General features: G+C 36.5%; 1 protein-coding gene across 1 annotated transcript; it reads right to left on the reverse strand.

The window, feature by feature from the left end:
* Positions 1 to 9,432: 9,432 nt before the first annotated feature.
* On the reverse strand, positions 9,433 to 11,200 carry LOC124327820. Its single transcript, XM_046786831.1, has 7 exons — positions 11,197 to 11,200; positions 11,066 to 11,142; positions 10,844 to 11,005; positions 10,690 to 10,776; positions 10,452 to 10,617; positions 10,255 to 10,388; positions 9,433 to 10,196 (listed from the first exon to the last, which is right to left on the reverse strand). The coding sequence occupies exons 3-7, from the start codon at positions 10,958 to 10,960 to the stop codon at positions 9,963 to 9,965; spliced, it is 738 nt and encodes a 245-aa protein (XP_046642787.1). The 5' UTR covers positions 10,961 to 11,005; positions 11,066 to 11,142; positions 11,197 to 11,200; the 3' UTR covers positions 9,433 to 9,962.
* Positions 11,201 to 17,508: the final 6,308 nt, after the last annotated feature.

Genomic DNA, 17,508 nt, shown 5'->3' on the forward strand with positions numbered 1-17,508 from the left:
ACGAAAGCTTGTTCCTCATTTTTCATAAGAATCAGACGATTGTTGGCTTCTTCAGTGTAATTGGGTACTGTAACAACAAAACAGGTCAATACATTTGTTAAATAATACATTAAAGTTACATACCCATTTATAAGGTTTTTTTTCTGGTCTCACTTTCCACGATTGTTCTTTTAATATTGTAGACTAGAGAACTCACTTTATCCTCATAGAGACCTAAACCATAACCAAATTATTATACCAGCCTTACAGATATTATCTCTAAACCAGTACTTACTTGTATGGTTCACGTTTTTTACTTCTTTCTAGAACGATTGTTTTTTTTATTCTTCAAAGGAAAGGTTTGACATATTCAGTTGTCAGAGCTAAACTCCAAATGAAGTACCACCACCATGAGCGCTAGTTGTATAGGGTTCACAGCGAGAGAAAAAGTGGCACAGCTGTCGCGCAAACGGGTTCACAAGTGCAGCCGAACTAGAGTTGGGGAAGTTGGAAGAACTTGCAGCTAACCATGTGTGTTTTTATCTAGGCTAATAAATAAAACGTAAATTTAGTAAGTTAACTATTTACGTTTTTCTTAATTTTCTGTCTTCTAGCAAATGAAATGGGGAAAAAAATTCTCGTACTGAAGATGTGATAGAAAGGTTTAGACAATTGCCAAAAAAAAGTATAGTGATGGGCTAAAGATATCAATTGAGGAGTCCACGAAGAGGGAACGAATTCGTTCAGTGAAACGCACGGTATTTTTTTGTATTGCATTTATTTGTTTATTTTTTCACTAAACTGTTGCTGTTATAATGGTAGTTGGCTGCACTTGAAATAGACAGTGGGGCTAACGTAGTTATGTTTATGCATACACCAAATGAAAAAGTTTCCAGTTTCAGAACTCGTGCTTATGGAAATATAGGAAAATTAACAATTAACAAACATAGAAAACAACAACAAAAATTAGTGAAACAACCAGCGTTTCGTTTGTGCAAATTGCAATTAAAAGCTCATGTTGCAGAATTTGAGGGTAGGCTATGATAGAATATATTAAGTGACATTATAATTATTTACAAAGTAAGTGTTTTTAGCTAACCGTTCAAGTGCTGTGGAAATTGAAGATGCTCAGTTATCAGATAAAGATTCATTTAGAGAAGCCAATCATCTTTCTGAAGAAGAAGACAAAATGAATTAAGGTACACTTCTCTTTTGATATAACAACATACAGATCTTTAAAAAATTTATATTTTGTAATCTCAGCTATAGAAAACTTCCATGTTGGTGGGAAAAACATTAATGACCTAAGTTTTGAAGCTAGTGAGGATTCTGATGATGCAGTAAAATTGACCAGACGAAAAAAAGTGACAGTGAACCCAAAAATAAACAAACAAACAAATCTTCTGGCACTAGTGTAACTGATGAAAATAACAGCGAAACTTTCACTAATTCTGTCTCCGGACCAAATTCAAAACCAAGTAGATTAATTAACATAGTTATTTAATTACGTACTGTGTCTTATACAACTGTGTCATACCATTATTTACAGCTGGCGGACATCAACCTCGCAAATCGAGATCCAAGAAATAAAAAAAAACCGCGTTTCTGTGCCCCCCCCCTCCCCCCCCCCCCAAAGGTTAAAAGGACTGCTGAAACTAAGAAAAAGCTACCAATAATTACCTACCAGCAATCCCCAGCTAAAGTCCTCGTTCACCCAATTGATGAAGAATGTGGTAAGAAGAGTGATTTACACATAATTGTTCCAAGCCTTAAACAATTTATTTCCCATTAAAGACAGTGGAGATTCTGATGAAATATTAACGCGGTCTTAAGAAAACGGAGTATGCAACCCCAATCGGATTTAAAAAACTTTGGGAACGATGTTTACAGCACCGATGAGGAAAATAACGAGATGCTCGATCTTCCGATCACAACAAAGGCTACGATTCACAGAAGTATAGGAAACGGTAACAAAATGTTGATATAGTTTGACTTATTTACTTATTAAGACTTAATATTTCTGTTTTCAGAAAATGAACGTGATACAATAGATAAAAAAACAAAGGGAACAAAAGGAAAACTACCATTTTTGTTTCCCCCAAGAATAAAAAAAACGCTTCTGGAATGATCATAAAACCTAAACTGCCGTTCACGAATGAGGTCCTACTCAAAGAATGGAGCGATGAAAACGGTAATAACAATAAGTTTTAAAAATATTTTGACTTATTTTCTTATAAAAGCTTGTTTCTCCCTGCTTTCAGAAGATGGTGATGGTTGTAACAATGATGAAACAATTGTTAAAAACAGAAAAGTGTTCCTGAAAAAAACTGTACCTGGAAAAATTGAAAAATCACTTACCAGGGAATTGGCTTCCAATTCAACAACAAGCAAACAAGCCGATTTGGCAAAGATTCTGTGTCCTAAGGAAGTAATAGTCAGGATCGAAAGATTAAGATGGTGATGGTTGTAACAATGATGAAACAATTGTTAAAAATAGAAAAGTGTTCCTGAAAAAAACTATAACTGGAAAAATTGAAAAATCACTTACCAGGAAATTGGCTTCCAATTCAACAACAAGCAATCAAGCCGATTAGGCAAAGGTTCTGTGTCCTAAGGAAGTAATAGTCAGGATCGAAAGATTGTAAGAAAAATGCAGAACTACGGTACAAAATTGCCTTAAGAATTGCTGGTACCGCCAATAGTGTATTTTGAAAATGAACATTTCAAGCAGCACAACTCAGAACTCGGTTTTAAAACTTGAAAAGATGGTCATAAACTCGGCATTTATTAAAATGTTTTCATTGTTAAACGTGTTGAAAGGAAATAAATGTGCAAAGAATCATTTAAAAAACAGGTTTTGCGATTTCATGGAGGCTTTTAATGTAACTTCTGTCAACCTATCTCCTTTATTCTTAATTTTTTAGTTATAAGCACAGTAGGAACATATAAATAACTAATATTACAAAATAATAGGACTTCAAACAGGATTATGTTTCTAATTTAGAAAGAACTGACAACATTGTTGGTTTACCAATAATACTGACAGAAATTTTTTTTAGTTTTTAACGTAGTAATTTGACAATTGAAACTTTTTTTAAATTGAGGTTTTATAAAAGAATAATTGTCAGTAATCTCATTTTTTTAGCAACAAATGTTTTACAGAATAGCAGTTAACTTGAATAACTAATATTTGTCTCTTAAGATTTTCCAAGGTAAGGCGATCACATTCAATTACCGCCTTCAAAATGATCGCCTTACGGATACTTCTCGTATTTTTTAAACACAGGAAAAAAGTTCAAGCAATTTTCTCAATTTTTGCGATCTTGTATGTCAATACTAGGTAATCACCCAACCGCGGTGAAAAAACACTTTCTTTATTTCACTTCTTTTATTGCATTTTAGGAAAAAAAGCTGAGGCAATACGACAAGGTTTGGTAAAAGAAAATGTTGTAAATATCGGTGTTCGATCGGCCCTTTTGTCGCGTTGCGCTAAAAAAAAGGTTTTTCAAGTGTAGTATATAGAATTTTCACGCTTGCCGTTGGTTCTAGGGCTTGTCGATCTTTTAAAAAATGGTTCATTAGTAGAAAAAACAAATTTTTAGGGATAAAAAAAACTCGGTGTTCGATCGGCCCTTTTTTTTCGCGTTGCCATAAAAAAGGTTTTCCAAGTGTAGTATATAGAATTTCCATGCTTGCCGTTGGTTCTAGGGCTCACCGGTCTTTTCAAAAAAGGTTCATTAGTAGAAAAAACAAATTTTTAGGGAATAAAAAAATCGGTGTTCGATCGGCCCTTTTGTCACGTTGCCATAAAAAAGGTTTTTCAAGTGTAGTATATAGAATTTTCACGCTTGCCGTTGGTTCTAGGGCTCGTCGGTCTTTTCAAAAAAGGTTCATTAGTAGAAAAAAAAATTTTAGTGATAAAAAAAATCGGTGTTCGATCGGCCCTTTTGTCGCGTTGCCTTAAAAAAGGTTTTTCAAGTGTAGTATATAGAATTTCCACGCTTGCAGTTGGTTCTAGGGCTCACCGGTCTTTTAGAAAAAGGGTCATTAGTAGAAAAAAAAATTTTTAGGGATAAAAAAAAATCGGTGTTCGATCGACCCTTTTGTCGCGTTGCCATAAAAAAAGGTTTTTCAAGTGTAGTATATAGGATTTTCGCGCTTGCCGTTGGTTCTATAGTCCTCGTAGGTATTTTCCAAAAAGGTTCTATACTAGAGAAAAAAATATTCTTAGGGATAAAAAAAAATCGGTGTTCGATCGGCCCTTTTGTCGCGTTGCCATAAAAAAGGTTTTTCAAGTGTAGTATATAGAATTTTCACGCTTGCCGTTGGTTCTAGGGCTCATCGGTCTTTCTCAAAAAGAGGTTCAGCAGAAGAAAAATTTTTTTTTTTTTTGGGGGGGGGGGGCAGCACGATTTCAAATTTCGTTTTCGATGGCTGAAATTGTTCAGAAAAGGGTAAATCATAAAATTTCAACTACAAAAAACGGTTGCCAGCCCTCCTCCGGAGATTCCTAAAAAAAGAAAAAAAGTGTTGGTACTCCGCTGGGACCTTTTGTCAGCGACAAAAATAGGGTTCGACAGAACCATTTGTCGCGTTTGGTGAGACCAGGTTGGTAAAACACAAATATAGCAGTAGTGATAGCTTGTTTATCTTTTAATGCTACTGCTTCCACCCATCGTGAAAAATAACAGTTATCATGAGAATGTGTTTATTCCCTTGATTGTACGCGAAATTATCGGGTCTAAAAAGTCGTTCCCGATAGCTTGAAAATAGTGCTTTTGTGAACTCGTACGGATGTTTTTTAAGTTCACCTGGAATTGGCTGCACATATTTCACACGCTTTGCAATATTCGTGAATTTCTTTTCTCATGTTTGGCCAATAGTGATTATTTTTTTTCAAATATGTTCGTAAAAAGGCAAGATGACTATCCATCGGTTCTTCGTGCATATCTTTCAACACCAGGGGGCGGAACGCTAGGGGCACAACCGGCTGGTGGTTGATTCGTTCCTTCTGCTTTTTATTGTCACCAACGAGTAACCTGAGCAACGGTCAAATCCGGGGAACTTTGGTCTAGCGTAAAGTCAGACTTTTTTTTATATTCTCTTTTTTGTAGCTTAATAGCACGATCTGGCCATAATAGATTTTATCGTGGGATATCTGCCCAGTCAGTAGATTCCCTACCTTACTTGAAGATTTCATCTACATGGCGATGCTACAGACATCTGGTGGTGACGCAAATCTGGTTGTTGCGTCATGGTTGGACATCAAATATTGCGTCATCACGGCGACGCTATAGACATCTGGTGGTGATTTGCGACTGACCAATCACAGCGCGTGTGTATTGTGACATGAATAAGCTCCTCCCCAAATGTCCGTGACATGAATAAGCTCCTCCCCCAAAATGTTCGTGACAGACACAGAATCCTCCCAGGCTCCCCCAAAAGCTTGTTCTTTTATTATATATGGATTCTCTCCGGTAGAGCACTCCTTTCGGAATTTCAAAAATATCCCTTCCTGAATTCAGCAATTCAAGCCATTGTTAAGTGGCGTGGTATGTAATAACTTCAAAGGGTCTGTCTTAAGTCGTCGTAAATAATGTTAAAAATGATCGATTGCATACACGATAGTCAGTGCTTCTTTTTCAGTCGTATGATATCTTGTTTCGCCTTCCTTCAATAAATTGCCTACTTGCGTAAGCAATGGGTTGCTTCTCCTCATTTTGTACCTGCGAAAGGACCGCCTCTATTCCGTAGTCACATGCTTCCGTAAATAGGAGGAATTTTCTTCAAAATTTGGTATGGCAAGTATGGGGGACGTTACTAATCGATTTCTTAAATTTACAAATGCTGTTTGGTCTTCTTCTGTCCAAACAAATTTCTTCTTTGCTATATCTTTGTGTGTTTTTAATGCGATTTTTTCTAACGGTTTTGCGATTGAACCAAAATTCGGAACGAATCTTCGATAATAACCAATTAGACCCAAGAACGAACGCACTTCGTGTGCAGAGGTTGGCACTTTATAATTAACAATTTTTTCAGTTTTCGTGGGTTCCGGTTGGATGCCCTCTGGTGTTATAACATTACATTCTTGTAAAATGATAAAGATTATGTTTTACTACAAAGGCTGTTTTCTCTTTTATATCTTCATCTAGTTTGATCCGATAGTAACCTGAGGCTAAATCGAGGGTAGTGAAAAATTTCTTTCCATACAATTTATCCAAGGTATCGTCGAAACGGGGCATTGGAATTGGATCTTTTTTCATAATACTATTTAAGTTCCTATAATCTATGTATGCTCGGAATTCTCCATTTTTCTTTTCTACGAAAACTAATGGAGCGGCCCAAGCTGAAGTTGATTCTCCTATAATTCCTGCTTTTTTTAGTTCCGAGAGCTGCATATGCAGCGCTGCTGTGTGGCTCCGTTGGTGTCGATAAGAGCGCTGTCTTATAGGGCCTCTCCCTTGCGTGTCTATCGAAAGTTTAATTAAATCCGTACTAACCAGCTGTGAATTTTTCGTTACAAATAACTTTTTTAAATCGATGAATTTGTAATACTGGTTTCTGAAATTGTGGTTTCAACATTGCGAAAAATTGTCTAATCAAGCTCGTCATCTGTTGTTTTCTTCTGCTGTGGTTTTGCAAAAAACCTGTCCGACATTGCATACGACCTCTATGGTACACCCGTCTCCATAAATATGTAACTCTCCCAAACGACGGGAAATATTGTAATACCACTGCAGTTATTCTTGACACTGAATATCATTGCAGCGGAATGTCAACATTATTTCTTTGGTATTCTTGGTTGACTGTTTTCTCCCCCCCCCCCCACCCGAATTTTGAAAGACAAAGAATACCAAAAAAAGAATTTTGACATGTCGTGTCAAGAATAGCTGCAGCGTTATTACAAACGCAGTCCTCATTTTTTAGCCCATACCCTTAATGTACATTACGTTTTTTCATTGGATACATTTATGTAAAAGGAAAAATCAGAGTGTGCCTAATCTATGGACTCGTACTATGGAATATGGACTACTAAATATGGACTTTCACCAGAAACTATAACAACAATCCGTAAAAAACGTAAACGTGGAATAAATAGTGAAATGATCTAAAAAAAACTACAATTATCTGATGTGTCTCATATAGTCTCATGAAGCACAATGGCGAGCTTGCCAATCATAAAGATTGTTGTATACGTTTAATAAATTTTAAGTTAATTTGAATAGAATAATATTTTATTGAATAAATGTACTGAGATAACAATCAGTACACCGGCGATTGTTAAACGACGCATAGACTATTTTATTCCTTTGAACTCGTTGTGATGCAAGACTCTAGAATATTCAGGAAAAGTTTTATCGGGCGACATGTTGACATGCTGCTTGCCGACACAGACTACATTCTGTTGGCTGATGGAGGTTACACGTTGCTGCCACGTGTTATGATTCCTTATCGATTAGACCATCCACTGAAACAGGTATATTAAAAAAAAGCAATATGAATTTTTCTCAAAAATATTTTTTCGTTAATTTCGATCAAGTTTGAGGTGGTGTACAAATATATGCAGCGACGTAGCCGCCAAGTAGTTGAGCGATGCTTTGCTCTTCACAAGTTTAAATTTAGGAGACTTAAAGTTACCGATGTGCAAAATTTAGAGTACCTGTCGGATATAATAATAGCCTGCTGCTGTTTACACAACTTTGTACGGTGTCCACCAGTTTCGGCATTTTTTTCGGCACTTGGATTTCGTCGTTTTCGGCACCTCATGCAAACCACACTTCCTCGATTATGAAAAAATATTGTCCATTTCGGCACCCAATTTGACCGTTTCGGCACCAATTTCGATCGTTTCGCCACCAACTTCAACCTTTTCGGCACCCCATTTCAATTTATCGATTTATTCATGTCAATTTGCTATCCGCGCTATTGCACCGTCAGGCCACTAGGGGCGCTCTGACGGCTGATGGCTGTGGTACCCTCCCTCTTCCTGACGGCTGGAGCAACCCAACCCGTTCCTGATGGCTGGTCGACTACCCCCGACAGAGGCGCTGCGGCCTTATTGTTTTTTATTTGTTTCGTTTGACGTTTGTGTCAGTATACTTTCGTTCGTTCGTGTAGTGATAGTGATATGTTAATAGTGCTTTGTGATTTGGATTATTTTGGATTACCTGTTTTCTTCGACATACACACGTTAAATTGTGAGTACTATTCTATTATTTTATTTCATACGTTGTAATTTAGGAAAAAATAAAATTAATGCCCTGTATTTGTTTACATGACGGGGGCGTGAAATGTAGCTGTCAAAATAGACGCCATTATAGGAATTCATTGTATATGTACCATATACAAAATTTATAAATAAAACAATCGTCACATTTGTATAATTGTTTATACTGTTAATTTTCAGGTGCCGCCAACCCAAGCAAAATTTTGATTTTGGTTTTAGATAATAGCTTTTTTGGGGGGTAGAGCCTTCTAGGATGTGCCGTTTTGCTTTCTTATTTTTTTTTTATGTGGTGTGTGTAAGGTTGGCACGGTGTGTGTTGTGGCTGTTCATGCTATGCATGTTGACTCGCCATTAGGGTATCCTAGTTGGTCAGGTACTAGCACACAACATACTGTCTCAACAAGTGGGTTGCAGGGCGCCAGCTGGAACCAACGAACCTCTGGAATACCGCTGGTCGTGGCATATATTTTGTCTTCTGAGCATACACCACTTTATTAAAAAATAGATTGGATGACGCACGAAGTCCTCTAACATTATTTTTTTGTTTTTTTTTTTCAATTGTTTTGTTTTGTTGTTACTCCCGGGTGGCACCGGAAGTCTTTTTTGGTCTTTTTTTGGAGAGTGTTATCACTCAATTGTTTTGTTTTTTTGTTACTCCCGGGTGGCACCGGGAGTCTTTTTTGGAGAGTGTTATGTGACTTATTCTGTCTCTATTTCCGTTACACGGGCATCATTCGCAGTTTTTGCGTATTTAATGGCATTAAAATGTGTATAAATATTGGCACATTTTTCCAAAAATTCTTTGCTGGTGAGGTGCTGCTAGTTGTAATCATCCTAAAATTTGAACAGTTTTTCGTTCAATTCTCGGTAAGTTTTTCTTTGTCTTCTTAAACTTTGTCCCTGCTCCAGCATTTTTTGTGTACAAATCCACTTGAACAGATTAAAGGCACCATTTTCTTTTCGTTCTTGTAACGAAAGAAGGCGTGAATCGTCCACATCTGCATGAAGGGTTTCTTGACGATACTAAATGTACCATCTATGTACCATCTTTTCGCCGTTTTCAACAGCCGCGCCTGTTTGTTTGATTTGACTTGATGAACCATTTTTCGAGACAGTAAACATGACCGAATTTCTTAGGGACCACCCACTGGAGGAGGAAGATATAGAAAATGATGATTATATAGATTTTGAATTGAAAATGAAGCTAAAATCAGAAGAGATTAACTTGCAGGTTATTTCGTGGCTGTCTGAATAAATAAACAAAGAGTGTATTTGACTTCTTACGATATCACAATGCCAAATGAAATAAATAAAATAACTTAATTGATGGTCTCTTGTTTGAAAAGGGTGAAAGAAAAGGTCTGTACTGCAGGATTTCCTCTACTTTGATTTCTATTGGCAGCGTGACTTGGAATTAAATAGAAATGATTCATATTGAAAAATTAAGTAGGTTTCTGTTGAGTCAAGTGCTGAACAAGGGCAGCGGAAAGTAAGCGCAAGGCTTCGGTTCAGGACTTTTGAAGCTCACTTCTCTTTGAACTTTGTTCAGCAATTGTCTTCTTATGTTCTGCATCAGCATCATCCCTTATCTTTTGTTCTTCATACCTATTTCTTCTTTCTTCAGCTTCTTCCTTCTCCCTCTCAATAAGTTCTTTCAAAAAATCAGCATTTTTCTTTGGAACCTGCGTCTTCCGTCTCTTTGAGTTCGATAACCAACACTCGTCTTCTTCCTGCAATAAATGAATGAAGTGTAAGTTTACATCGCAATCAGAGGTTGGATAATCAGCCTCTTCTTTTTGTTTGGTCCCAGTTTCCCGGACGAAAGCACTGCTGTTTTCAGCTTTGTGTCCTTCAATTCGCTGCAAAGTAGCATGATGTTTTTCCCCTTAAAATCCAAACGAGAGCGATATTGCCCTTGAAGTTTACTGAATTTGTCCATACATTGAGCTGCAGAAAACGAAAAACCTTCGTCGGCCAATTGTTCCGCAATCTTAAATATTTAGAACATGTAAAAAAAAGAGAAACAATAATTTTTTAGTTGTTTAAACCGCAGTCCACAAGGCCATCCTTTTGTGAGGTTTCGACAGATCCGGTTTTTTTAAAGCCTCGTAAACTTCCAACATTTTCTTCGTAGCTGGTTCTGTCCATCTGTTTCGTGTCTTTGTCTTGCCCTTCAACGACTCTGAAAATAGAAATATTATTTAGAGCACTGCAGTTTCATTTTAAAACATTTCGTTGGTCTTACCGCTGCTGTTTGATGTAGAAGGACCACTTTCATTCACATGGGTCTTGTCAGTATCGCTATCTAAATTATTTACTATTCCTTCTGGGGCATCTATGTCCACGATTGGGCGATGATCGCCACGACTTTCCCCTCGGAAAAGAACAATTGGTCCAGCAGAAGCATATGACTACGCGAAAGAAATAAACACCTGAAGTTATTACATTAAATTTTTTGATTTTTAACATTTCATTTAACCTACCTTATTTTGTTGTGGTTGCTTGAGCTGCACGTTGGGGTTTGTTACTCTAATTTGAGTTAGTCGAATGTTGGGCGTTTTTCCTAACCTCTAAAAAAATGTTCTATTCTTAGTACCACAACATATAAATATGTTATATTAAGGAAATTGTCCATACCAATGTGTTCCCTGGTGTAACAACACGCACTAGCTTTACAGGTTTGTTACTATTTAGAAGAAGTGTTGAGTTAATGTTGGGGTTAGTAGTAGAGTTACGAATGGCTTGGTCATTCATCAACTGCCTTAATGAGTTTCTTGTAATTGGACCCACTTGACGCACCTGTTGACATAATAAAGCAATGATTATGCAAAAAGAACAGGGTAATACATTAATAGCCACCTGATTTGTAATGGGAAATCGGAAACGAATCGATGATGCATTTGAAACGACGACTGTTCTTTCAAATCCTGTAGCAACTGCAAAGTCATTCATTAGATTTGCACATTTTATCAATTACTTTAGACATTTACGGTTTCCAACATCCGTCGAGCTGCTGTCTACATTAATTTGATGCCCAGTTTCGTTACTTTTACTTGGACTCTAATTCTTAGACATTTTGGTCGACAACGGAGATCATATGTGAAATTTAACTGCTTGGGTTGTCTGCTATTGCAAATAAAGCGGAACACAATTAAAAATTGCAGAAGACACAATTTCGTAAAACAGGCAACGGCGCATAAGAAAAGCTTAAGCCGAAATTTGACGCTCTCCAAGTCTATACTTTCGGACAGGCTGTACCATCTAGCGGAGTTCATAGTTTCTGGTGAAAGTCCATATTTCAGTAGACCACTGTAGGCAGCGTACGTACGCCGCAAAGTACCCGAAGGGATTGGAATTTAAATTAACTTTAATTTTACCAATAAATATAAAGTTACGACAAATATGCAGGCATCCGTTATTGGGGTTGCAAGGTTCCCGTTGGAATATAAAAAAAATTAATTAATATCTCAAAGTTTTAAGTAAATATATATGCAGCTTATACTAACTCCGTGCGATTAATTAATGTCTCAAAGTTTTTAGTAATATATATGTAGCAAATAATACAAACACCCGTGCGACTTTGGTGCTGCGGGGCTGGAGCCCCGCCGCCCCACGCCACACGGGGACGGGTCTTTATTTAAAGCTCATATTCTCTAAATATCCATTGAGATATTGAAATCCTGAATCAATATTGAATGAGATATTAGAATCCTGATTTAATATTGAATGTGATATTAATACGCCTCGTGGCGGGGCAATCCGCAAACTGTTGAATTATATGAGCCCCGTCACCCTATGTCGTAATAAATTTTTACTTTGCAGTGACGGTAGAAATTAAGTTTGGTGGAATTGTGCCCATAACTTGGCCTAGTTATCAGCCTAGAGATAAAACTATAGGCAGAAACTTTATAAATGATTGGATTTCTCGTTTAATCCTATCCTATTTCAAGTAACGTTTACTTTTAATATTATTTATCCCTGCCATCTGTGTTATCGTTTGTTTATCCCTCCCATCTGTGTTATCGTCTGCTATAACAGCTACTGATATTCTGTGAAAAAGTAGCAATTTCTCCGTCTGATCAAACGCCTGAATAGATTTCAGCCAAATTTTCAGAAAAGATGTAAAATATCCTCAGCTACGTAGTAGAGTTATTGAAATGTAATAAAAATGTTGATTACAATCAATAATTGTAAAAAGCTAGTGCATCCATCTATGTAGTGTTACGAGAACTGCAAAAAGCCATCTGTGTAGTGTTACGAGAACTGAGGGTGCCCTTGTAAAAACCATACCAATGTAAACCATACGGCAAACGAAACTTTGACCAGTAACCCTTCGGGTAACAGTCCATAGTCCAAGTCCATAGATTAGGCACACCCGAAAAATCATTTCTCATGCGTGTTTTTAAAAACACTTCAACATACAAATTTGTTTGTCCCAATCTTCAAAAGATAATCCGTTTTAATGGCGGTGTTACATCTCAGTATAAACATTTCAGAAACCTAGTATGTCATTTGAATATTTTAAGTCGCCGGGGAGTGGCATTATTTTTCAATTAGCTACTGAAAAGGCCGATGTGACGGAATAGGAGAAACACTGAAACGACTTGCAAAAAAAAGCCAGTCTCCGATCAATCCATTTAGGTATCAGAGGGGCAAGGGTCATTCTGAAAGTGACTCCCAGCGATGATTATCAACCATTTTCCGAATAATTTCAAAGGTGAAACTGAGGAATCCACAATTCTGCTGGCGAACGATAAGGTCGAGTATGATCATTTTGAGACTCAAGTTATAGGAACTCTAGCTAACTGTTGAATCGTCAGACTTTTAAATTAAAGTAAAGAAAAATACAAGCTGAGGAGGCTCTCACATCTCTCACACCGTCTCAAATTGGTAACGTCAATTTTTTTAAGATCAAAATGGATGCCAGGAGCTCAAACTCGGATCAAACCTAAGACACAAAATCCCGGCTTTGGTGAAATTTATATGAATTTTCAGTATCCTAGCTTCGAGAATAAACACGTCTTCGCTATTGCCTTATCGAGGAACATATATCGAGAAATAATAACAAATGTTGCATGGCAATACAAAATGCAATTTCAACAATACCACAATACCATCAGCCAAGAGCAGCTATGCCCAGCAACATTAATACCTCTACACACAACATCTTTAAAGCTATTATGGCCAATATTCAGAACGAAGTACAGGACTGACACAGACTAAACTCGCCTTTTTTTAGAAAACACAGGCGATCAAAACTGGAAAGGAATTAACAAGATTCCTTCGGTAATATCCTTCGGTAATTTTTTTAAACGTTAAAGAGACAGAAAATAAAGGTTATGGTAGATTAATACATACTATAACGTTTGGAAAATTCTGTTTACCTTTATTCTCTTTCATAATTGATTCTTTATAACAAATTGACTAATTGCGAGCCCGAAGGGCGAAGCTAATAATCGCATACGCAAAAAAAAAAACCATGTCACTTTGTCTGTATGTATGTATGTATGTATGTAACGCTCCATAGCTCGGGCTTTTTACGACACATTTCAGACTTTTTAGTCTTGAAAATTAAACAAAAAATATGCGGTGCGACCAGAACAAAAATAATTCCATTTACTTAATTAGTTCTCCTGTAATTAATGAAAAACTGCTAAAATAACAGCTTAATGACTAGTGACATCTGGCGGTGGCGACTACAACTTTCTTACTTTAGGTCAAAATAAATCACCACCAGATGTCCATAGCATCGCCGTGATGACGCAATCTGTGATGTCCCAACCATGACGCAATAACCAGATTTGCATTTATGTTTTGCAGTAATTAAACTAAAGGGTGGTTATTTTTAAATTTCAATCACTGAACTTTATGTGTGAAAATAGGAAAATATGAGTTGAGCAAACTAAACGTAATTAACTTGCAAGGATATTGAACAGTGACGGAAAAATCCCGTTTTAAGACAAAAAGTCTGTGAAGAAATGTGTGTATAACAGATTCACAACAGATTTCGGACTTTTTGGTCTTAAAAATTACACAAAAAATATGTGGTGCTGCCAGAACAAAAATAATTTTATTTACTTTGATAATGGATCGAATTAAAATACGAAAAATAGATTTTTGGTTATAGCGCTGGCTAGATAATGAAGAGGGTCATGGTTCAAGTCTCATTATAGATTTACTTTTTTTTGAATAAAAATATTTTTTTGACCCATCCCCTTTGTTAACCATGACTTAGACAAATCAAAATTTCCCGATAGAATTTTTTTTCCAGAAAATTTCAGAGAAAAAACATAAAATATACAGAAAAATTCTGAAAAATTAGGAAGGCATTTAGCAAAAAGTCCGACTTAACAATAGGCCTTGAATTTTTCATTTAAGACAGTTTTCAACTGGCTTACGACTATCCCTTCGTGGCGAGCTGATTAGCTTGCTTTTCTATCTTAATCTGTTAATATTATGAGTGGTGCGACTTAAGTTATAGCAACATTTATTACTATAGTAACATGGAATTGGAAAAATTATTAGTTACATATAAACTATAAAGAAATGGATGTGCTCTTATAGCAGTTAGATTAAACCACCGCTGAAAAAATCTTAATTCAGGCATACAACCTAAGTGTTTTACGACCGGTTCCGAAATTGATACCGATGTAGCGTCGCTAGCGATATTACCATAGCTTTACTTCGTCTTTCGTTACATTGTTTGGTGTACACACCAACCGGACCACGCTTTCCCTTAAACCTCGTGTAAATGTTGGTCTAATGGTTAGCAACCCGGGCTGCCACTCATATGATTCGAGGTTCGAATCTCGATGAAGTCATTGAGGAAATTTAAATTTGTAAGTTTTGAAAAATTACACTTATAAAACTTTCGGAGGTAAATGGAAATGGAAGATCGGTGGTAACTCTTCACGACCGTCAAAAGATCTTGATGACTGTGGAGAGGACAAGGGAAGAAGAGAGAGATGACCCAGAGCTTCAAAATGAGTATGATCAAACATTTTTAAAATGTTCCTCAACTTCTTGGTTGATGACTAACTGTTAACAAAAAGGGGAATAGAAATTTTACTTGATCAAAAAATTTATTACAATCAAGATCATCATTTATTAAAAACAGTAAACAAAAAGAGGCAATAATAAGAACAATAAAGACGAAATCGAACAAGAACAATAAAAATCAAATCAAATATCATCAAAATATCAATATTATATCATCAAAACTTGTCTTGCTAGGGAAGATTCAAACTTTTTTTCTTTTTGTTTACACTGCTGAGCACTCACTGCACTGACAGTTGGAAGGTTAAGCAAACAAAAGCGAATTCACTGCCTAGGATTCGGCAACCAGCTAGGTAACAAATACGCAAATTAAATTTTTGTCGGTGCTTTGTGTGTAATACAAAGCAACCGATTTACGCGTCTGCCTTAATATATTCAGATTCCCTGTATTTTTCTCTGTTTTTTAGTGCAAAAATTATTCCTCTTGTGAGGTTTGTGTTTTTGGCCAAATCACGCCGACTTCGGGAGTGCACCACGAGTGAACGCGACCAGTCTGACTCGGCAGACGGGTGGATTTAGATTTCCCATCCCCCCTCCCCTTAAAATAGTCGTCAAACCTTTTCTTGAAAGGTTTTTGTTTCATTTGTCATGGGTTCCCTGACTATGGAGGAAGGAAGGATTACATGGTGTGTGATTACACTCTTTTTGCAGAGGGCCCATTTTATGTACCATATTGCAGTGATTTGGGTCTTTACTACAATTTTAGTGAAAGAGTGGCGAGGGGGCGTGTGGTCCGTGGTGAAAGGATGGTTTATTGCAGCTTCTTTGGCCAGATATGTTAAAAGTGGGCAACAAGTAGGTCTTACATTTTCGAGTTTATTGAAAGGACCTTGCTGATTGACACCATGAAAGATAGAGCAGCCAATTAGTCTGATAGGAACTCAATTTACTTAATGTCCATGCAATTGTAAAAAATTAATAGGGAGCAGTGAATAATGGGGGATTCAGCTTGAAATACGGAGGCGTAGGCCGGGAGACGACCTTTGGAGGTGTGGCGTAGGTATACTCGTCAAAAATGGCGACACCACAGCCCACTTTGCCTTTAATTTGGGAGCTATCGATAAAAATCCTAATGGTGTGTGGCGATGAGGCGAAAGCTAACAGAGATGGCAAGATTTTGAGATTGAAGAGAGGGTGGCATGGTCTGGCACTGAAAAAAATGTATGTATCAAGTCTACAGTTGTTCTGCATCAATCAATTTATTCACAACGTGACCCAGCCTCTCCGCGATAAATTGAGTGTGGTTGATAAATGTTATGAAATAAATGTAACATGTCATTTCTGTATTTTGAAAATATAATTAAAATATAATGATTTCTTAAAATGAAGGTAGTTATTGAAATATTTTTCTGTTTTGGTCAACTTCCCAGAAGAGCGCCTGCTCACTTTTTGTTTCGAATATGGAATTAACAAATCCCACAAATAAACTACGTCATTAAGCTAAAATAGGTTAAAGCAGAGCCATTATTTATGGTTGTGCGACTCAACGTTAAAGGCTTTCATAAGCTTTTGGCGTCGTTTTGAATTCCTATCAAGTATCACTGCCACCTGGTGGGTGTGTACCAACACCACGTGTCACCCACCACCGTCTACTGCCCATTTTAATTACTAAGTTCTAACAATACGTTTTGGGAAACTATTGCTTTACTAAAAAAGGGGGGTTACCGAGAACAAATTGCAACACGTAATTTTTTTCATGAGCTTTGTTTTTACTATAATTTTATATTTCTCGTAAAAACCCTTCTCAGAAATAATTATTTTTACTATAAAAAAATATCAAACAAAATGTAAAAATTAGAAAATGTATTATTATTGTGATAAGAAATAGAAATAATTTTTTTTTAATGCTAATAAATGTTCCCCGTCTTTTTATTGATCAGGGTTTCAATTTTGAATGTTCTAGCTTTAACGTTTTTTTTGTAATTAAATATACTATGAGGGACTATGCCTCAAATTTTATAAAATCACCAAAAGGTGTTTACAAGGGACCTTATAGCTGATAGTCCCTCCGTAAACTCATTATATCTAGTCATGTAGTTGTCCTAAAATTTTGAGCTTTTGTATAAAACTTGTTAAGATATCAATTTTTCTAACTGTAAAAGTCGTTTTTAAAAATATGTAAAAGCTCTTTAGTTATTTCATGAGAAAGTTCGCAGAAAAAAATTATTTGCCGCTATGGTTCATAAAAAAGCCGCCGCATACAGGTGGCGTTTCGTTTCGTTTCACGTTTCGTAAAAACGCCATTT

Source organism: Daphnia pulicaria, chromosome 2, assembly GCF_021234035.1.
Source record: "Daphnia pulicaria isolate SC F1-1A chromosome 2, SC_F0-13Bv2, whole genome shotgun sequence".
In the NCBI taxonomy this organism is placed as follows: domain Eukaryota; kingdom Metazoa; phylum Arthropoda; class Branchiopoda; order Diplostraca; family Daphniidae; genus Daphnia; species Daphnia pulicaria.